The 19,707-nt window shown below is 36.2% G+C and overlaps 1 protein-coding gene across 1 annotated transcript in view; it reads right to left on the bottom strand.

The window, feature by feature from the left end:
- Window positions 1-1,260: 1,260 nt before the first annotated feature.
- The window catches only part of LOC104622087 (protein diaphanous homolog 3-like), a gene marked incomplete at both ends in the record, with an annotated part of 29,521 nt that continues 11,074 nt past the window's right edge, over window positions 1,261-19,707 (bottom strand). Inside the window, 7 exons of the mRNA XM_010288748.1 lie at window positions 1,261-1,593; window positions 4,825-4,929; window positions 5,566-5,630; window positions 5,768-5,886; window positions 6,690-6,806; window positions 6,957-7,075; window positions 7,504-7,614. Of these exons, the coding sequence (XP_010287050.1) occupies window positions 1,261-1,593; window positions 4,825-4,929; window positions 5,566-5,630; window positions 5,768-5,886; window positions 6,690-6,806; window positions 6,957-7,075; window positions 7,504-7,614 (969 nt within the window). The remainder of the gene's footprint in view (window positions 1,594-4,824; window positions 4,930-5,565; window positions 5,631-5,767; window positions 5,887-6,689; window positions 6,807-6,956; window positions 7,076-7,503; window positions 7,615-19,707) is intronic.

The raw sequence follows: 19,707 nt of genomic DNA, 5'->3' as shown, positions 1-19,707 counted from the left end.
CCCACAAGTCCTTCCCTGTTCACAAACAACAAGTCCAGCGTGACGCCTTCCCTAGCTGGCTCACTCACCAGCTGTGTCGGGAAGTTATAGGAATCTCCCGAACTGTTTCCTCTCTGCTGTGTTGTATTTCTGGCAAGTTGCAGTCCCCACGAGAACAAGGGCGAGCGATTGTGAGAGTTCTCCCAGCTGCTTATAGAAATTTCATCTGCCTCTCCATCCTGGTCGGGTGCTCTATTACAGACTCCCACCCTGACATCTGCCTTGTTGGCCTTCCCTGTGATTTGTATCCATAAACACTCAATGCTATCGTCACCATCATTAAGCTCTAGACAGTCAAAACACTCCCTAACATACAGGGCTACCCCACCACCTCTCCTTCCTTGCCTATCCTTTCTGAAGAGTTTATAGCCATCCATTGCAGCACTCCAGTTGTGTGGCTCATATCATCATGTTTCTGTGATGGCAACTATATCATAGTTTTCCTGCTGCACAATGGCTTCCAGCTCCTCCTGTTTGTTGCCCGTGCTGTGTGCATTGGCGTAGATATCTAGGCATCTTTGGTCTAGATTTAAAACTTGGGTAAACTTTAAATAGCCTCTGAACACAGCTGGTTTCACTAGATATTAAGTACCTTACTTTTCAGATGGTAGCTCTGATTGCTTCAAAAATCTTTTTACTGACTTATTTTGGTCTGAATAATTACAGTTTCCAAAACTCAGTAGATTGATAGTCCTGTTATACTTGATCCTGTCACAATGGGGAAGCAAAAAAATAAGCTGACTCTATATTTTTTCAACCATTACATTTACAAAAGTACATTCACACTAAGGATAAATGGAGAGACACACAATGCTTCTTCCCACGGTCCAGACTAGATAGATGCAAGACACTTGTTTGAAACTGTACAGCTATCAGTACAGCACAGTGACTGATCCAGTGTAAACAGTTTGCTAAAAGACAAGGCACAGTAGGACCCAGGAAGCATGCTGGTATCGAGGCTGTATTTTTCTAGAGCAAAAATGATTTTACAGGTATCTCAGAAAGTCAACAGATACTTGCCCAGATGATTCATGAGTCCGTGAAATGCAGTTTTCCAAAAACAAAGAAAACTAAAGGGTAAAAGTATTCATACCTTACATAATTTAACTAATGTATCAATTGCTCTAGTAGTCATCAGTAGTCTTACTCCTGACAATCTACTATTTATCCTAAGCTCTATGTAAGCTTTTACATCAAGTTTTTGCCATTAATCAGAACTACCTTGGACCAGTTGAGTCTTTTCATGGTGATCTCAGGTCTGAATTCTTTTTTAGGCTTCATTCCAAATGGCAAAGTACATGAAGGTGGAGAACACTGGGCTCCAGGCAGGCCTGGCAGAGGTGGCGGTGGAGGAGCACCACCAAAAGCCAAAGAAATTCCCAAGCCATTCAAAAGTGGTGGAGGAGGCGGGGGAGGCGGTGGTGGTGGAATGGCTCCATTAGAAGGCAGCGGTGGAGGAGGAGGAGGCAGTTGATGTGGTCCTGCACCTAGCAGTGGAACAACAGATGCATCTCCACGTCTTGATGGTAGAAAATCAGGTGGCAAGGAGCCATACTGATAAAGAAAATACTCAGTTTCATATTTCTTATCAATAAAACGACATAACAATCATAGTTAATAGTTTAAATACAGCAAGCCAGGTTCAAGTTAGTGACCTTTTTCTTAGGTAGGACAATCAAATATGAATTACAGTGAGGCCAATATGCTTTTGATTTCATAATTGGAAGTCTCAATATTTGAAGCAAACGTTCAGACCAGGGAGTGCACACCAAAAATGAAAAACTGAAATGCTATATCCTGTTTGTCATATTTCACTGAACATGACCTAAGAAGTGTCTGATAGAATTTCTTCGAGATATTTATCTAGACTACCACAGTTTAACTCAAATTAAAAAAATAACATCCTAGTCTCTACCATTCTTTCTTATCCTACAGATTACAGAGAAATATTCCGAGGACATAACAGCACAATATGACAAGATTAGTAATTCTGATGAAAAACAGATATTTTCCAGTTGTCCGGGTTTCAGTGAGGGTAGAGTTAATTTTCCTCACAGAAGCTAGTGTGAGGCTATGTTTTGAATTTGGGATGAGAAAATGTTGGTAACATGCTGATGTTTTGAGTTGTTGCTAAGTAGTCAAGGACAGTCCAGCTTCTCCTGCTGACCTGCTAGCAAGAAGGCTGGGAGTGCACGGGAAGCTGGGAGGGGACACAGCCAGGACAGCTGACCAAGGACATATTTTCTACTATTTAAACAACTTCTATCATAGGCCTTCAAACATCAATAAATACATACATGACAAAAAACCCAAAAGAATAAATAACTAATATTTATCTAATAGTGACATAGATTAATACTGGTCATACTGTTAATCAACTTTTCAACTGATAATTATGAGCTGCAACAGTCCATTTTATTTTTTAAAAATGGAAAGGAATACAGTAAGCAAAGGATTGAATTTTTTTTAAAGTAAACAGCTGAATGTCAATAAATGCAAATGAATGCACAGCAGTATTGTTTTGAATTTCTGAACATATGCGTTGTTTAAACTGACAAATATGCACTGAACAGCTAGGCACTAATGACAAAAGAAATACATCAACAAATATGAAATACAATGGAAGAGTAAAGGAATGAGATCACGAGAAAGATAGTCATACCAGGCTGAAGTAGCCATGCTAAGTAGCAACTGATGCCATGGAGAAACCAAAGAATCCTCTTCAGATGGATTTAAGACTAAGAGTACTAGGTTGCAGTAATCAATTACTTGATATTTACAAAACATTTCAAGTAACTTTAACAGTGGAATAATTCATGGTATGATAAATTGATTGAAATGCAGTTGACACACCTGAGGGACAGGATGCCATCCAGAGGGACCTGGACCAGCTTGAGGAATGAGCCCATGTGAACCTCATATGAGGTTCAGCAAGGACAAGTGCAGGGTCCTGCAACTGGGTCAGGGTAACCCCCGGTATCAGTACACGCTGGGGGATGAAGGGATTGAGAACAGCCCTGCCAAGGAGGACTTGGGGTACTGGTGGATGAAAAGCTGGACATGAGTTGGCAATGTGTGCTCGCAGCCCAGAAGGCCAACCACCTCCTGGGTTGCATCCAAAGAAGCTGGCCAGCAGGTAGAGGGAGGTGATTCTGCCCCTCTACTCTGCTCTGGGGAGACCCCACCTGGAGTCCTGCATCCAGCTCTGGAGCCCTCAGCACAGGAAAGACATGGACCTGTTGGATTGGGTCCAGAGGAGGGCCACAAAAATGGTCTGAGGGATGGAACACCTCTCCTGTGAGGACAGGCTGAGAGAGTTGGTGGCGTTCAGCCTGGAGAAGAAAAGGCTCCGGGGAGACCTTCTTGCAGCCTTCCAGTGCTTCAAGGGGGCTTATAAGAAAGATGGGGACAGACTTTTTAGCAGGGCCTGTTGCAATAGGACAAGGGGTAATGGTTTTGAATTACAAGAGGGTAGATTTAGACTACATAGAAGGAAGAAATTGTTCACAATGAGGGTGGTGAAACACTGGCACAGGTTGCCCAGAGAGGTGGTAGATGCTCCATCCCTGGGAACATTCAAGGTCAGGTTGGATGCGGCTCTGAGCGACCTGATCTAGTTGAAGATGTCCCTGCTCCTTGCAGGGAGGTTAGTCTAGATGACCTTTAAAGGTCCCTTCCAATCCAAACTATTCTATCGTTCTATGAATTTGTGAGTATAATCATATGTTGTTCTCACTGTCTGCATATAAAAAAGAAGCTGTATTCAATACAATGAACAAGAGAAAAAGTAAAATATAGGAGAGAAAACCTATTTCACTCAGAAAAGTAAGTATTTAAGTATGTTTTCAAGATACACACATAAAAATACTTTCTTAATGGATGATATACAGCTCTCACTAAAATTCCGTTTCTAGAAAGCAAGAATTTTTATTATTGTGTTTTTTTAAAGCCTGTTTGACTGTGATATTAACAGTTAATTCTGACAAGAAACCTGAATTAGAACAACATTTTTAAACAGACCAAAGCAGAGCTAAACTAATTTTCATCACTAAGAAAATTAAACAAGCTCAAAGGTAAAAAAACTCTATGATCAAAACACGTATTTTATCACCTTCCTATATGCATGTCTCCCCAGTGCTGTCTTTCGTTAGCCATTTTTAGATTGTGCTTCTTATCCCAGAAAATAAGATACAGGAAAAATCACTTGGTCATAGAGTCTTCTTAAACAGATTTTAGAGACGAAGCAGTCACAAGTAAACTCAACTACTCCTCTCCATCACATTTTAAAATATCTATCTATGCTTGGAAATTGAAAAATTATCAGGAAATATTCTTATCCAGGTTATTTCTTTCACTGCTGGATATACATGGTAAGGCTTCAGCAAAGCCAACTGCGTAATGCATAATTTCCTGTGTAGGGATAAAGATCACAGCAATGAATGCTAATCTAAAAGCATAGGACTTATTACCCTATGTGGATAATTACTTTAGAAATATATGACACTGAAAGCAAAACCCAAATGAAACATAAGAAACTAGTTTAATTAACAGAGATCAGACACAAAAAGGATCATCTGGGAACTGAAAGAGCTAATTAATGTCACACTACAATTCTTTGTAAAGAACAGAAATAAAGGAAACTAACAGTCAAGAATAATCGATAACAGGATTCTTTGGGAAAAAAAAAAAAAAACACCCTCAACTGCACTATCAGAATCTGCAAAAGATTGCAAAGTCACCACTTCAAACACAATACCTCATACATTCATTTAAACTGTTATATACCTGTGATTTAAAAGCTTGTAATTCTGCTTCAAGTTCATTGATTCTTTCTTCTTTTTTTTGCAGTAGGGCCTGTGTCTCCTGATGAACTACAAAATCTTTTTCAAACTAAGAAAAAAGCAAATAACATTAAAAAAAAGAAAATTGTTGATACCAGTCATTCTACATAGTTTCCCTAGATTCTGATTTTTCCTTTTGTGTTTCTTAAAACTCCCATGTTAACACCACTAAGGGCAAATACAACATATCTGCTATTCTAACTTCCATGTATTCACTCAGTGGAAGTACTATCTCTATTACCACTACAAGTCTTTACTATATGAAATTACATAAGTACCTAATGAATTTTAAGTTGAAATTAGACTGAGAAGCTTGAAAACTTGATGTACAGTAATACAGAGTCTGTAGATACAAATGAGTCGATTCTTATTCTCCCACTGTTTAGTTTCTTGAAGAAACTGATAGCTGTTCAAATAAAGCATTCACTTGATCTTTGGGAGATTTATAAATGAAACCTTAAAATAAATAGTAGAAAGATTTATAATTTATACCACTCTGCTTTATAATTTATACCACTTTTCTCTGTTTCCCAGTCCACAAGAAACATCCAAATTACTACTTAAACATAAGAACTAATAGTAGTTTGTAGTTAAAAAACATGCCACTTTCACTTATACTATTCATGAAGCTATTACATAATCCCCTGTGTCCATCTTACAATCACATAACTTAAAAATTACTTACTTTTCTGGAAAGTTCAGAAGCCCTCTCTTCACATTCTTCTAATCTTGCTTTATCTACACAAATATCTTGAAAAAATAAACAAAAACACACTTGTGCATATACAGGGAACACAAGATTCTTCATCACATGTACAACTTTAACCTGTTTTTTTGAACATGTGAAGAATTATGATACTATGATCATTTCCAAGCATAGTACTTACCTACTAGGTGGCTGAAATTTATATCTAATCTTTTACGATACGTGAAATCTGGGTCTGTTCCACTTCGATGTAACACTATCTGGGACACACACTCTTCAATTAATTTGAAATACTGTGGACTAAAGACAGAGATGAGTTCTTTTACAGCATATTTATTTATTAGCTTATACTTAAAACCCTATCCATGAACACAATAAGGTCAAAGGATTTGGGCTGACTTATTTCCATAGAATTATAGGTGCAAACTCCAAAGTCTCAAAGGATAAATATATCTGCCAGTTTATTAGACAAGAACAGTTTACACAAAGCCTGAAAAAGCAGCAGACCTAAAGATAAACCACTATTGTTTTACAAACTCCTCATCTCTCCCCCTGTGTAAGTACAGGAAGGAAGAACTCCCTCCTGCTTCCTCCAATTAAAGAGAAGGCTCCTCCTTCAGCTTGATCCCTTCTGGTTTTTTGACTTTTGTAACTATGGATGCATTGCAGCCCTGCTTCAGTAAGAGTAATGAACTGCACATTGTTCTACAATGCCGAGTGGTATGATAGCAGAGTCAGTTGCCCAGAACATGCGAGCCGTGAATTCCTCAAAAACAACACATGCAGGTTTTAGAAAGGATTTGGCAGCTTCAAACATCTAAGATTTTCTTAACTATTTCCCAGAAATTTATCTGACAAATTTTCCAAGAATCACTACCATGTTCACACTGATCTATAATGTTTCTTGAGAATAGGCAATTCCCAACCAAAAGTTGAAGCTGATACTTTTGAACATGAGTTCACAAAGGAATACTTACAAATTGCAATCCATACAGAAAAAATACTAAACTGTATTTATCATTATATTTATGGAAGAAATATTGTATTAATGACTAAATGACAACAAAATCCATAATTAACATTTAACATAGCATTAAACATACCGTATAAAATAATCATTTCTTATTAGCAAAAGGTGTTGTAGAATGGAAAGAAAATATCCTTCAGCGCTAGTGTCCTTAACTGTATTCCACACCATGTTGTAAACATCATTTACTTCAGTAAAAGAGTTAAGGAGAGTAATAGCAAGGAAAAAAATATTTCAGTCAAATGTTGACTGATAACTTTTTTTGAACAGAAGTTATACGAGAAAAATGTCCATTATAGACTTTATTTTGTTCATGTTTCTCTTGCTGATATCAAAAGGATATTCTAGTTCAGATCTAATATCTTCTAAACGATGAGAGAACTCGATCATGTCTTCTTCCTTATGCTCATTGAACACTTTCAGCTGAATATCTAGTGCTTCATTCTTTATACATTTCAATTGCTGCAAAGAAGAAACAGTAGAAAGGCTTACAAAATTAGCGTTTCCCTATGTAAATAAACCTTATCTTTTTAGTAACTTCCATAAGTCTATGTTATTTTAAAGTTTAAAATTACAAGAACGAGTTAATTTAAATATTCAAAAGGTAAACATGGCTTCAGCCTGGCTTAGCAAGCATGTGGACAAGAGTCTGTCATATGTTCTAAATCAGAGTCTTAAAATGCTGAGGAATCAGCATAAAGTTCAGAGAGCACACTTCACCTTTTCATTCTTATTTTAAGACTGATTCATGTTTCTAACTGCTCATGCCCAGATTTAATAAAAGGCCTTGGAAAATAACTTATTAGAACTTGTTCTCCCATTCCCCCTCTCAAGCTCAAATAGTCCAATAATTTAAATAGTAATGCAAAGAGAGACTAAAAGATGCTTACTGGCAATATCTCTTTCAATCCACTGCGCATAAATTCATTCCTGATGTGAAGCCTAAAATCCAAATCATCAGGAGATGTAACAAGAGCATTGATGAGCTGCATGCAAGCTACCTATAACAGAGGAAATATTATTTTATTTCTTAGATTGCAATGTGCACCACAGTCAAAAAGACATAATGAACTACTAATAAGACTACAGTAGATTGATAATTAGACATGATGTAAAGTCTAATAATTAAGATACTTAAATTTCTTACCAGCCACATGAGCCATAGACACCAAACACTAGTTCACAAATTTCCATAAAAATTAAGTATTTTCTCACTCCATTGAATTTTGTCATTTTATACAAATAGCAAGTTCCTTTAGGAAATTAACTTTAGCACATAGTAAATACCTTGATAAGCCTAATTCTCAACATATAAAAATCAACGTAAATATGCATTTATCTACACATATATAAAAAATGTTAATGACATAACAGAAATCATAAAGTCTGTGTGAACCGCAGAAAACATATTAGAAGACAAAATGCTGATTAAACTAAACTGACCCTGAACAACAGAATGGGCTTCCTCTCCTTCATTTTAAAAATCTTCCCTCTTTCAATATACTGAGTGTCAGATGATATTTTATGGGGAACATATTTCAGTTCAAAAGCAAGCATCAGGTCAACCATGACGCCTGCATCTCTGGTTAACTAGTGAATAGTCTCTCTTCCAAAGAATTAAGAGATTTATCTGGAAAACCCACAACCAGGAACAGCAGGAATTCACTGTCCAGATTCACAAGCCTTTAGAACAATGGCAAATTACTATTAATCATAAATACTGGCTAGGATGACAACAACCATTATTTCCTTTTTTCCCCCCCTCTCTTTTTTTTTTTAAATTGACATTGTTTACACAAAAGAATCATAGAATCATAGAATCATTTGGGTTGGAAAAGACCTTTAAGACCATCAAGCCCAACGGTTAACCTAACACTGCCAATTCCACCACTAAACCACATCCCTAAGTGCCATGTCTACACATCTTTTAAATACCTCCAGGGATGGTGACTTGAAGACAACCAGAGAATTTCTAGGGTCAGTAAAAGATCACTGTGAAAAGGAGTACCCAAGGAAAACCAAGGCCACAGCAACACTTCATCAAATGTTCTACTGGTGTGCGAAAGGAGTTCCCAAAGTATAACAGAGACACAAACAGGTTCAGGGGTTGGCAGAAGAACTTACAAAATGAAGCCAACATTGAGAAGTGACAAAAGTATTCACCCAGAAGTTTTGAAAAAAATTGAGAATAAAATAACTTTAGTACTTGCTACTGCATTTAAGTTCTTACTCAAAAGCATGATGACATCCAAGAAAAGGAAGATGACAGAAATTATACTGATATTTACAAGGACATTTTTGGGAAGATCTGGACAACTACAGAAAGGTAAGTTTGACTCTTCTACAGTGCAAATATATTAAAACTATAATAGAGAATAAAATTAATAAGTAACATAACAAAGGCAACATTATAAATGAAGAGTATTAATAAATGCAACATGGCTTTAAGAAGCAAAATCCTGTTTCACAAACCCATGAAAGTTGTTTGAAAGGCTCAAGTAGCAGGCAAGAATGCTCTGATGGGCCTACGTATGGACTTCAAAAATAAAAAAAGGTTGCAAATGCTCAAACCATTTAGAAAACAGTATGTTAAGTAGCCAAAATCCTAAATATTACAAAATAGTATTAAATTCGATGTTTAGAAGCTTCTTTTTTTTAGAAAATGCTTTCAAGGCTCAAAACATATTTGGCTGTATTAAGATTTGTTGAAGTAAAGTTTCCTTGCTATTTTTTTTCTTGCTGTAAGTCCACCTTTTCATTTTATGCTAGCAAAGTGCATAACAGAAAAAATTAATAAAATTTTATTAATAAAGCTAATAATAATCCACATATAAGGCTAGAAACTGCAAGGCAATGAAAGCCTCTTCAAGTCCTTTCTCCATATTCTTTACAGCGAGATCAATTACACCATCACCTAATGTGTAACAATAAAAAACTTATGCATATTAAAAAAGAATATGTCTATGGTGTGTTTTCTTTCAGAAATGTACTGGCACTACATTACTAGCAGTCAATTTTAAAAGAATTCAGTTAAATAGGAATTTAGGTAACAGGACCATAACCTTGACCATTCTGTCTTAAATAAAATATGTTCCCTTGAGAAAGATCTTTTAGAGTTGGGGCTTCTTTAGTTATAAGTAAGAAACAATCCTCTGTTATTCTCTAAACAGCCCACTTGGAAAGCTGCTAAATCTGTAACAATTTGGGGCTTTAACTGTCACAGTGGATTCTTCATCTTTGTAGTGCCTGTCAGAACTATTCTTATGACACTTCTCCTCCCTGAAACCTGTTATTTCCCTAGTTTCATGCAATATGATTCTGTACATACATCTGCAGTATTTTAGAAACATAAAGGAAAATATAACTTAGTTAACTTATCATTTATTTCCTTCAAATAAATCCAAACAAAATTGTTGTATTACTCCTGAAACCTGTTGCTCTGCATGCACTGTTTCTAAGAATTATTGCAGTATTTGTTTGCTGCTGCCAAAGCATCACTCTACACTAGGTAACAAAGAGCAGTGCTAACCCCCAAAAAAGAAAACTACAAATACTAAAAGATAAATAAACAGAAAATCCTTACACTTACCTACATCCAAACGCCACACAACAAGAAGAAAAAATTTTAAAACCACCACTTTTCAAAAGTGGACTGAATAAAGCCTTCCAGTAATTGTCTTAACAGCACCCAACAAAGAAGAAATTAGGAGTCTCTTGTTGCACAACCAAATATTTTTGGGACACTGAAAAAGCTCACCATGTTCAGTATTTGTCTGTCATGTCCTTTAAAATCTTGCTCAGAACATGTGGTCTTGTAGCCCAGATATTTTTGCTAGTAACAGGCCACAGCCTTTGTCTTAAGCTAACACCACATGCTTCCAGATTTGTCAGGCTTTATAGAGACTTGGTTTGCCTGCCTGGAGCTCTGTTCTGGCTTATTTAGCTGCAACAGGATTTGTCTAGTAACAGAATAATTACCACCCCACTAGTCTTAGATTTTGCTTAGTCTTGTACAAGTTTGTGGCACAAAGTTTACTGTTACATACATTTCGACAACTAGCAAATAGCAGTATGACCCTAAATAAAATGCAGCATAGAAAAGTAGAGGCATTGGATGTGAGCAGAGACATGCGTTAGAGCTACTGAGAATAATTTGACTAGACCATTAAAAATTCATTTAGACTAAAAATAAATCCTTGGCTTTGAATATAAGGTGTATTCCTCAGGCCCACAAACTGCACAAGTTTCAGTGCCGCAACGTGGTGGAGAATCTGATCAGCCTCATCTGTAATTTGCACACAGCAAAGGGTAGAAAATGCAGGCAATCAAAACAGCTAAAATTTAATTCAACAGTATCTTGCAGAATATATTCTCTTATTATCTAAGTATGGGATGTATTCTTCAGTCTTAAACCTTTTTGTATTTGTTTTGGTATGGATCTACTTTATCAGTATTTGTATTTTCCTTCAGCAGCTGTGATGAAAATTTTTACTTCTCCTAACTTTGACCTTATTTACTTAAAACCTGTTATAACATCACCAATTTATCTCTCTGGAGTACACAGTCTTTCAATCAATTGCATTTCCTGATTCAATCAGCTCTGCCATTTGAAACCAGTAATTCAGTACATTGACAGATGCCACCAAGCCCTGAACTCCTGTTGACATCAGTCGGGCATTTCAATGATTGCAGACTTCATTGGACAGCACTATCATACAGTCAGTAATAAAGTATAGTACTGCAAGGTTACATTGACATTTCAAATAGAGTCAAACTCCAAATTGTTTGATTACATCAGAATCGGAACCTTTGTCACTGTTATCAGCAGTTTAAAATACACTATATTTTCATGTAAAACTTTATGTGAATGGACTGCTAAGCAAGGAGTCAGCATTTATCATACTTGATTTAAACTATCAATGGAGCGGCAACCAGAGACTGAAAGAAGTATGCTACTGTGAAAATTCTGATCAAGAGCAAACTACAGTTTTATCTTTGAGATAGTAATGCCATTTAAATCAAATTGCTGTAAAAAAAAAAAGCTATTTTCTTTTAATTTGCCAAATCAACAAGGTACATGTGCACATGTGCTATTCAATTAGAATGGAGACAAGATTGGACAATGAAAAGAAACACATCAGTAAAAAGTACTGTTATTCTAGTACTTTAGTCAAATTTGATCAGGTGGGAATTCAACTGCAGTTCATAAGCAAAACATACTTTAGCTTTCCTGAAATAAACAAGACAAAATCTACCGGATTACATTAGCAAGCTATTTCTGTAGGAATACAAAGACAAAGTAATAGTGAAAGTTCCAAACAGAAGTCTACAAAAAGCAGAATGAGAAAATGTTATACAAGAGGAAGCAAACACAAGCTTAAGTCATGGCATTGCTCAGACATCTATCTGTGAGTAATTTGCTTCATAAAAACTTAAAAAAAAAAAAAAAATTAGAAAAATTTAAAAATACTAATCATGAAGACAACAGCAAGAACCTGTTACTAGATCACAAACATTTAAATCACGCTCCAAATGAAACTATCATTCAATACCTAGCAGTTAGCATTTAATACTTGAATCACATGTATTGTAATAATTTGAAATTTGTTCATTTGCTTAGAAGTAGTTTGAAGCAAGATAGATCTGTTTAGCAAACCCAAAACCAGTAAGGAAAAAAATGTGTTAAATCCTATCAAAAAGAGAAACAAGCTTGTGAACTTTTTATTAACACTGCAGTCTGGAAAGTTAGATTTTTGGGGGAATATGCCAAAGCCAAGAGAAAGAGAAAAATACCCCTCTCACGCTTGATGAACAGCATCCAAGTGGTTTATTGAAGGGCAGTTTTAACCAATAATCCAGGGAAGAGTCAAGAGCAAAGAAACTTTTTTTGCTATCCTAAACTCTGCAGTTGGAAAAACAATATATTACTATTACCCTACGTTTGATAGTAAGTAAATTAAAAAAGTTAGCAAGCTTAGTTCAATTAGTGGCTGCATAAGGCACAGGAAATAAACTCAAACAGAATTCTCAAGAGTTTTCCAAGACAACACAGTTCAAGCTTCAGATACCCACATTTAGATGCCAATACGTAGATAGATAAATATATATATATATATATGTGCACATAGCTAAACTCCCATTCTTGCTCATCAGTAGCCTACTGGATTCTTCTTTAAAGCTCTTCTTTAATATTCTGGATTCTAAAGGAGCTTCTTTATGACTCAAATGGAGTGACCGGAGCACTCTAGGATCCACTGTCTTTACTGACTAGGGACCCAATTAATCAGCTTAAACATGAACACATAATATACAGACTACCATTACAACTGCTTCAGTGTGTCCCATCTGGTTTACAAATGCCAATCCAGAAGGGTGGTAATGTCCTAACAGAGCCACATCATATCTACAAAGGCATCTGAAATGACATTTCAAGTTCACACATGGGCAACTGAATTTTGCCTGGGATTTACATAGGTTACATGAGAGTTTAAACACCTAGCTCAAATGCCTGATCGGTTGGCTTACTTGCAGACTAAACCCTATTCAGCATCTTACATTGCCAAAGAGAAGGATCTGCCACTTACTTAGAAAGCTCACTTGCTCCCAGTCTACAAAGTTTTCAATAAGTCTGATACTTAACCTACATCTGTGTCTATTTGTTTATGAAGAAAGTCTCGATCACAAAAATGCCTCAGAAAAACAAACAGTGAAGTCTCTTATGATTTATTTTTTAATTACAACCATAGAAGTATGTGACTTCTGTTTAGAAATACCAAATTATTACTTTCTCATCTTAAAGTAGTGCTAAATCTATTTAACAACATGCTTAAATTCCGAACATTCAAATACAGATTGGTATTTAGAATTATGAAATTACCAGAAAGCACTAGTGACTTCAGATCTAATAATAGTCAAACAATGTGTTTGCTCCCTGCTTCTAGAGCGTGGCTACTAATCAAAGAAACACAGTAGGAATAACAAATAGGGTAATTTCTTCCACAAAAAGAGGCTTTCCAGTCTCTAATGCTGCTAATAAAGGGTCAGACCATAGAGAAAACAGTCCGAAGAGTTGAAAGAACTTAAGAGAGAAAGGAAGCTGCAGATATATAATTGTTTTCTTCGAATGCTTGTCTCTACATGCATTCATACTACACACAATTCCAAGGAGTTATAATTATTTGTCTTCAATGTTCCTAATTAAGCAGAAATTGAAGAACAATTATCCCAATGTAACATCATTCCTCGACAATTCTCACAGTACGTAACACAGAAGTAAAATGCCTGTGACGCTCCAGTTGACAGCTCTATAAATGTCAACTCTTTGGACACAGAACAATCAGTTGCTGCTTGCTCTCCAAATAAGTGGACCCTAACTGCATTCTTTTACACTCAATTACCTTGGATAAGATACTGTAGACACACTGACAGTCTTCTGAATTTTCAACCATGGAAACAAGGTGGGAAAGCTGTGTCCATATAAAAAAGATGCCTCCAATAAATGAAGAGGTACTTCTGCTGAGGTCGTATAAGGTTTAGTGAAGGAAGGCAGAAGCCATTGTGAGCAAAACATTCTGGGCAAATGGTCTATATCCCAGACCAATTCATGACTCTGTAAGGTGGAATTATTTTATCAGTCAGCCCTTGAGAAGATGCCTGAAGAAGTGAAATTACTTTAGGCTCTAACAGCAAAAGGCATATGGTAATACACAGCTCTCTGGTGTACCTACTAAAATTTTGTTGTGGTGCTGAGGACTGCAATTTCCAAGTACTCTTTCCTGAAGGGCACCTCTAACCCAAACAGTAATTACATCTTGAGAGTACCCTGCTGTTTACAATAGGCATGCAGCGAAGGCACGTAGAGGCACTTTCCATTCTTCAGGGAAAAGCCAAGAGCAAATCTTTCACCTCACCTGGCAGTCTGGTTAGATGCTTTCTTCCCCTTCTTCATCTCTAAAAAACTGCAGCTAAGTATAGTCCACCATGTTAGTTTTCAGAAGGCTTTCAGGTATGCAAGTATATTCCATCTGGAATGCTTTTAATGCCCTGCTGCCACATGGTAGGGAAATCTACAGTTACTTGTCTTTGCATGTCTGTCTCAGGGATGGGCATATATTGATGGATGCACACACCTTATTTTTGGTAGGTAAGAATTTTGCATGGCTGATGATAGAGTTCACTTGGAATGTCAAAATTTTGAATGCTTTCCCCCATGAGAAACTAAATAAATCAGATCAGATATATTCTGCTAAGTGAGAAGTTACAGTTTGAAATTCTAACCCTCTGCAATTCTAACCAGTGATGTCTATCAAGTTACAGGATGCATTTTCTGAGGATTCCACAGTCCGTACTTTGAACTTGCATTTTCCCCAGTTGAAGACCAGAAAGAATACACCTGGTCCTTTTCTGGTGGAAAATGTTGGATACACGTCAGTAGCTCAGAGCAGCTTTTTCCTTGCATAGACAAGACAATCAATATTAACTATGTGGTAGGTATCATCTTAGATCATTTCTTGCCCATTTGAATAAGAGGAACTGCAGTAAGATTTTCTACTTGACTTTTGTCACTCTTACAGCAAGTATGCATTTGTAGAAAAGTCTGTAAAGATGGCACATATTTAGTTAAATTCTGCTTGCCAGTATTAAACTGGCCGTAGATTTGGCTTTGGTACAAACACTATATTGATGTTCAACAATTATTTGCTAAAGACAGAAAATTCTAAGTAATGACTTTGAGGTGTACTATCCACATACATGTACATTTACATGGATCTTAAATAAATATTATCAGTCTCTACATCTAGACAAGGTGAGTTTTGCTCTGATTCATTCTGTTACACAGGTGGTTATGGAAAGGATCTCATTAGCACAGAACAACCAAGAATCACCAAGTGATTCAGCTAACCAAAATATCACAGACTGTACCATCTCACATTCTCATATTATCAGACAAAAAAGAAAGATGAAATTATATTCCCCAACAACTGAAAACACTGAGAGGGTAATGCTACTGATGAATAGATAAGAACTTTTACTTGGTCAAAAAAATGCTTCTCTCAAAACAGGCACGAAGCACCTGCATGTTTCCACAGGGATGATCACTGCTCGTTTTTCAGGGACTTAATTGGAAAAGGAAGAATTGCACCTTCGCTTCAACATTGTAACTCTTCTCAGTTCTAGCTGGAAAATTAGAAGGAGCTGGCACCTGCAACTAGAACCATACAGAAGAATAACAGCGCTCTTCCATTAGTTAAACCGCCTGCTTCAGGAACAGTGAAGAAAGATGATGTTTAGAGAGTAGAAGCATTCATTTGATTCTACAAGAAGAATGAGAAGAACTGGGCAACACACAATTTGTTGTTGTCATCATTGTCGTAAATACATAAAAACGGGCTGTGTCAGAGGAGCTATATTTCCTGCCTCCATTAATTGCACAATCAAAGTATTAGACTTTTTCAGTTGTCATCATAAGTATACAGATTGCCTTGTATGCATTTTCGTGAGCACAGGCTTAAGATGTTAAACTACATTCACTTTAACAAAACCAGAAAACCAATATTACTCCTGGCTGTACTTATATTCTCAAACTATGACCACCAATCTTGCCTCTCACCAAAAACATTTAAGTATGCTCTCCAAAATTTTGGATTTTAGGAAAGATAAAAGGGAGAATATTCTTTGCTTTCAACAAATGCAAAAAGTAAATACACAGAGCTTTCATTAAAAATACAGAAAATCATCATACTGAGGCTTTTTATATATTCAGCCTTCAAGTAACAGAAATGTTAGTCAATTCAAAATTGAAAAGGTCAGTTGTTAGTGTCAAATTAAACTGCCACAAAGCAAGCTTACATATATCAAGCAGATAATCAAGGCAAGTATGCCAAGTAACTGACAACTGTAAACTTTTCTCTCATTAAAACACTGTCAAATTAACCATCAGGTCAACATCATTGTTATAAAAGTGTACAGCTGATCCACATGAGGAACCTTGATTTTTCTAGTCTTTAAAAAAAAAACCTTAAAAAAAATCTAACCACCATTTGTGGAGTCTGAAAAAGAAAAAAAAGGCATTTTAGCAGAAAAAATGTGTTCAAATGGAAGGTTAACTAAAAAAAAAAAAAAGATGAGAACTTTCATTAAAACTTTCCATGTCTACATAAGATACAGCAAATGAAACATCAAAATGTTACCTATTTTCAGGAACTTTAGGGTAACACTCTCAACAAAGCCAACTAACATATTTAGCTTAAGTATTGCAAATGTCACATTCAGAGTAAATTCTGAGTTTTAAAAATGTTCCTTTTTTCCATATTAGAAGATAACAAAGTATCAAATGGAGGCATAGGACAAACATGAGAAGGCATAACTAGTAGAAAAGTACTTGTTTAATATGTCAAGAGTAGTCCTGGAAAAATAGAAGTTGTTACTGCACAGTTAACAACTCAGCTAAAGTTTTCTGCACTGATTTGGTTATCTCAGTGGTATCTCTGTAATGGAGTTGAGCACCGCCATAAAAAGTCAGTATGAAAATGTTCACATTCATAAGAAATACCTAACTGCTTACAGATAGTAAGCTGTGACCTTTTTTCCCTGCACATCAGCATCTCAACTGCCGTTAATATTGGTATCTACCTATTTCTTAAAGGGACTGCTTACCAACAACTGTTCACAAGGGATTATAATTTCTGAAGCCTATTCCCAAATGTTGATCTAAAAGAGCTACTATCTGTTCACCTTCAGTTTTATCTGCAAGGCATATTTATAGATTAAGAGGCCCTTATACATTTATTTATTTTTTTAAAAAGGGAAAAATGAGCAAAATGCCCATTTCAGTACCTATCATAGGTAAAGAGAGAAGTACAGAGGATTAATTTAATTTACCTGCTGCTTCAAATAAACTAAAGGGCTGCTTTTAAGGCAGTTTTCACATGCTTTTTGAACTGTATAGAAAAGGGAGTTAAAGATAGCATTTTCCCCTTATTAAACCTACACACATGCAAACATATGCAACTCCTGAAAATTGAGGCTCACACTGGGAAGCCTAACACTCAAAAGAAAACGTTGTTAATTTCAGGGCTCTGAATCCCTATTTGATAATAAAGAATAGTCAGAGAAGTACTGCTCTTTCACACTACTAAAATTTAGGCATGTCATGTAAGTGCTGTGAGGGACCTGAAAGTTCTCAAATCCTTATATGCTCTATAGCGAATACAGGCTCTTACATTCTCTTTAGTTAAATACAGTAACCTGAAATTGGAAAATAGTACTTCCATAATCTAAAGCATTTCTCTCTACTAAATCAAAATACTTTTAAAATGTTTATTGATATCCATATTCATGCTGAAGAAAGAAGCAAGGCTTCTCAACTAATACAGACAAACACTACCATTATTCAACACTAAAACTCATTTCTACATTTGGACCTTTTTTTTTAAAATTCCTTCACTGATAACATTTATTAATAAAATTTTCTTAATATATATTAGATATATTTTACCTTATTAATTATAGTAAAACAATGGAAATAAATGTAACATAAAATCATCAAATTTTTCATACTTTGGTTTTGCAGTTTGATCAAATAAGAACAAAATCTTTTACTCATATCATGACCCAATATCAAAGTAAACTAAGCAAGTAAAACAAGCAAACCAAGAGGGACTAAAAAACATGTAAACAAAAAAACCTCAGGTGCAGTGAGCCAAATGCTACATTGCCCTGAAAGTCTGACATGCCCAAGCACGCACACCTGGCCCAAATCCATACTGCCTACTATCTCAAGGATGCTAAAATATGGAGCAAATAAAATCATACTGAATAGGAACTTGTTAACTGAACACCATTCATCTTGAAATACAAATGAAAAAGAGACCACAGAGGAGAACAGAAATAGATGAGATCATATATTTAAATTTAATACTGGAGAACTGCAATGATTCTTGCAAAAATACCTAAGGTAAGGATCCGCTACTACAACAAATTTATGTCCAATGTGGAAAATGCAGCCCCAAAAGCCTTGGAAAACAGGAAATTTGTTGCCTTACAGCCTATGCTTTCCTTTTGCAGTCCCTTTCCAATCCCACTACAACTGGAGCTCAAAGCTTTCTCTCCCTTTCCTTGCTAATCTTAAGTGTAGGCTGAGCCTTACACAAAGCCTCCCAGCCACAGCCCAAGGAAAAAATGTATTATTCTACAGTTATCCTTACAGACCGTTTTGAGCTCGACTCCAGCCTTGCCAATATAATGTCTTCTTTTTGGCCCTTAAAGGCAATTACTATGATTTTCAGTACATTAACAAAATACAGAAATTGGGGGTGGGGAGAAGGGGGGAAAAAAGACAAATCTTTCTTCAATAAGACAGAATCAACATCTTCTATATGAAACCAATATCAATCTGATGCACTTTTAAAAAGAAGCAACAAATGAAATGTAAGAACAAACAAAATATATAATAGGACAAGGGGTAACGGTTTTAAATTCAAAGAAGGTGGATTTAGACTAGATAGAAGGAAGAGTGTTTTTTATGATGAGGGTGGTGAAACACTGGCACAGGCTGCCCAGAGGCATGGTAGACGCCCCATCCCTGGAAACATTCAAGGTCAGGTTAGATGGGGCTCTGCACCACCTGATCTAGGTGAAGATGTCCGTGCTCATTGCAGGGCGCTTGGACTAGATGACCTTAAACAGACCGTTTTGAGCTCGACTCCAGCCTTGCCAATATAATGTCTTCTTTTTGGCCCTTAAAGGCAATTACTATGATTTTCAGTACATTAACAAAATACAGAAATTGGGGGTGGGGAGAAGGGGGGAAAAAAGACAAATCTTTCTTCAATAAGACAGAATCAACATCTTCTATATGAAACCAATATCAATCTGATGCACTTTTAAAAAGAAGCAACAAATGAAATGTAAGAACAAACAAAATATATAATAGGACAAGGGGTAACGGTTTTAAATTCAAAGAAGGTGGATTTAGACTAGATAGAAGGAAGAGTGTTTTTTATGATGAGGGTGGTGAAACACTGGCACAGGCTGCCCAGAGGCATGGTAGACGCCCCATCCCTGGAAACATTCAAGGTCAGGTTAGATGGGGC

Source organism: Phaethon lepturus, unplaced genomic scaffold (genome assembly GCF_000687285.1).
Source record: "Phaethon lepturus isolate BGI_N335 unplaced genomic scaffold, ASM68728v1 scaffold21536, whole genome shotgun sequence".
NCBI classification, from domain to species: domain Eukaryota; kingdom Metazoa; phylum Chordata; class Aves; order Phaethontiformes; family Phaethontidae; genus Phaethon; species Phaethon lepturus.
Note: the sequence above shows the minus strand (reverse complement) of the source record. Positions and strands in the feature narration are given on the sequence as shown.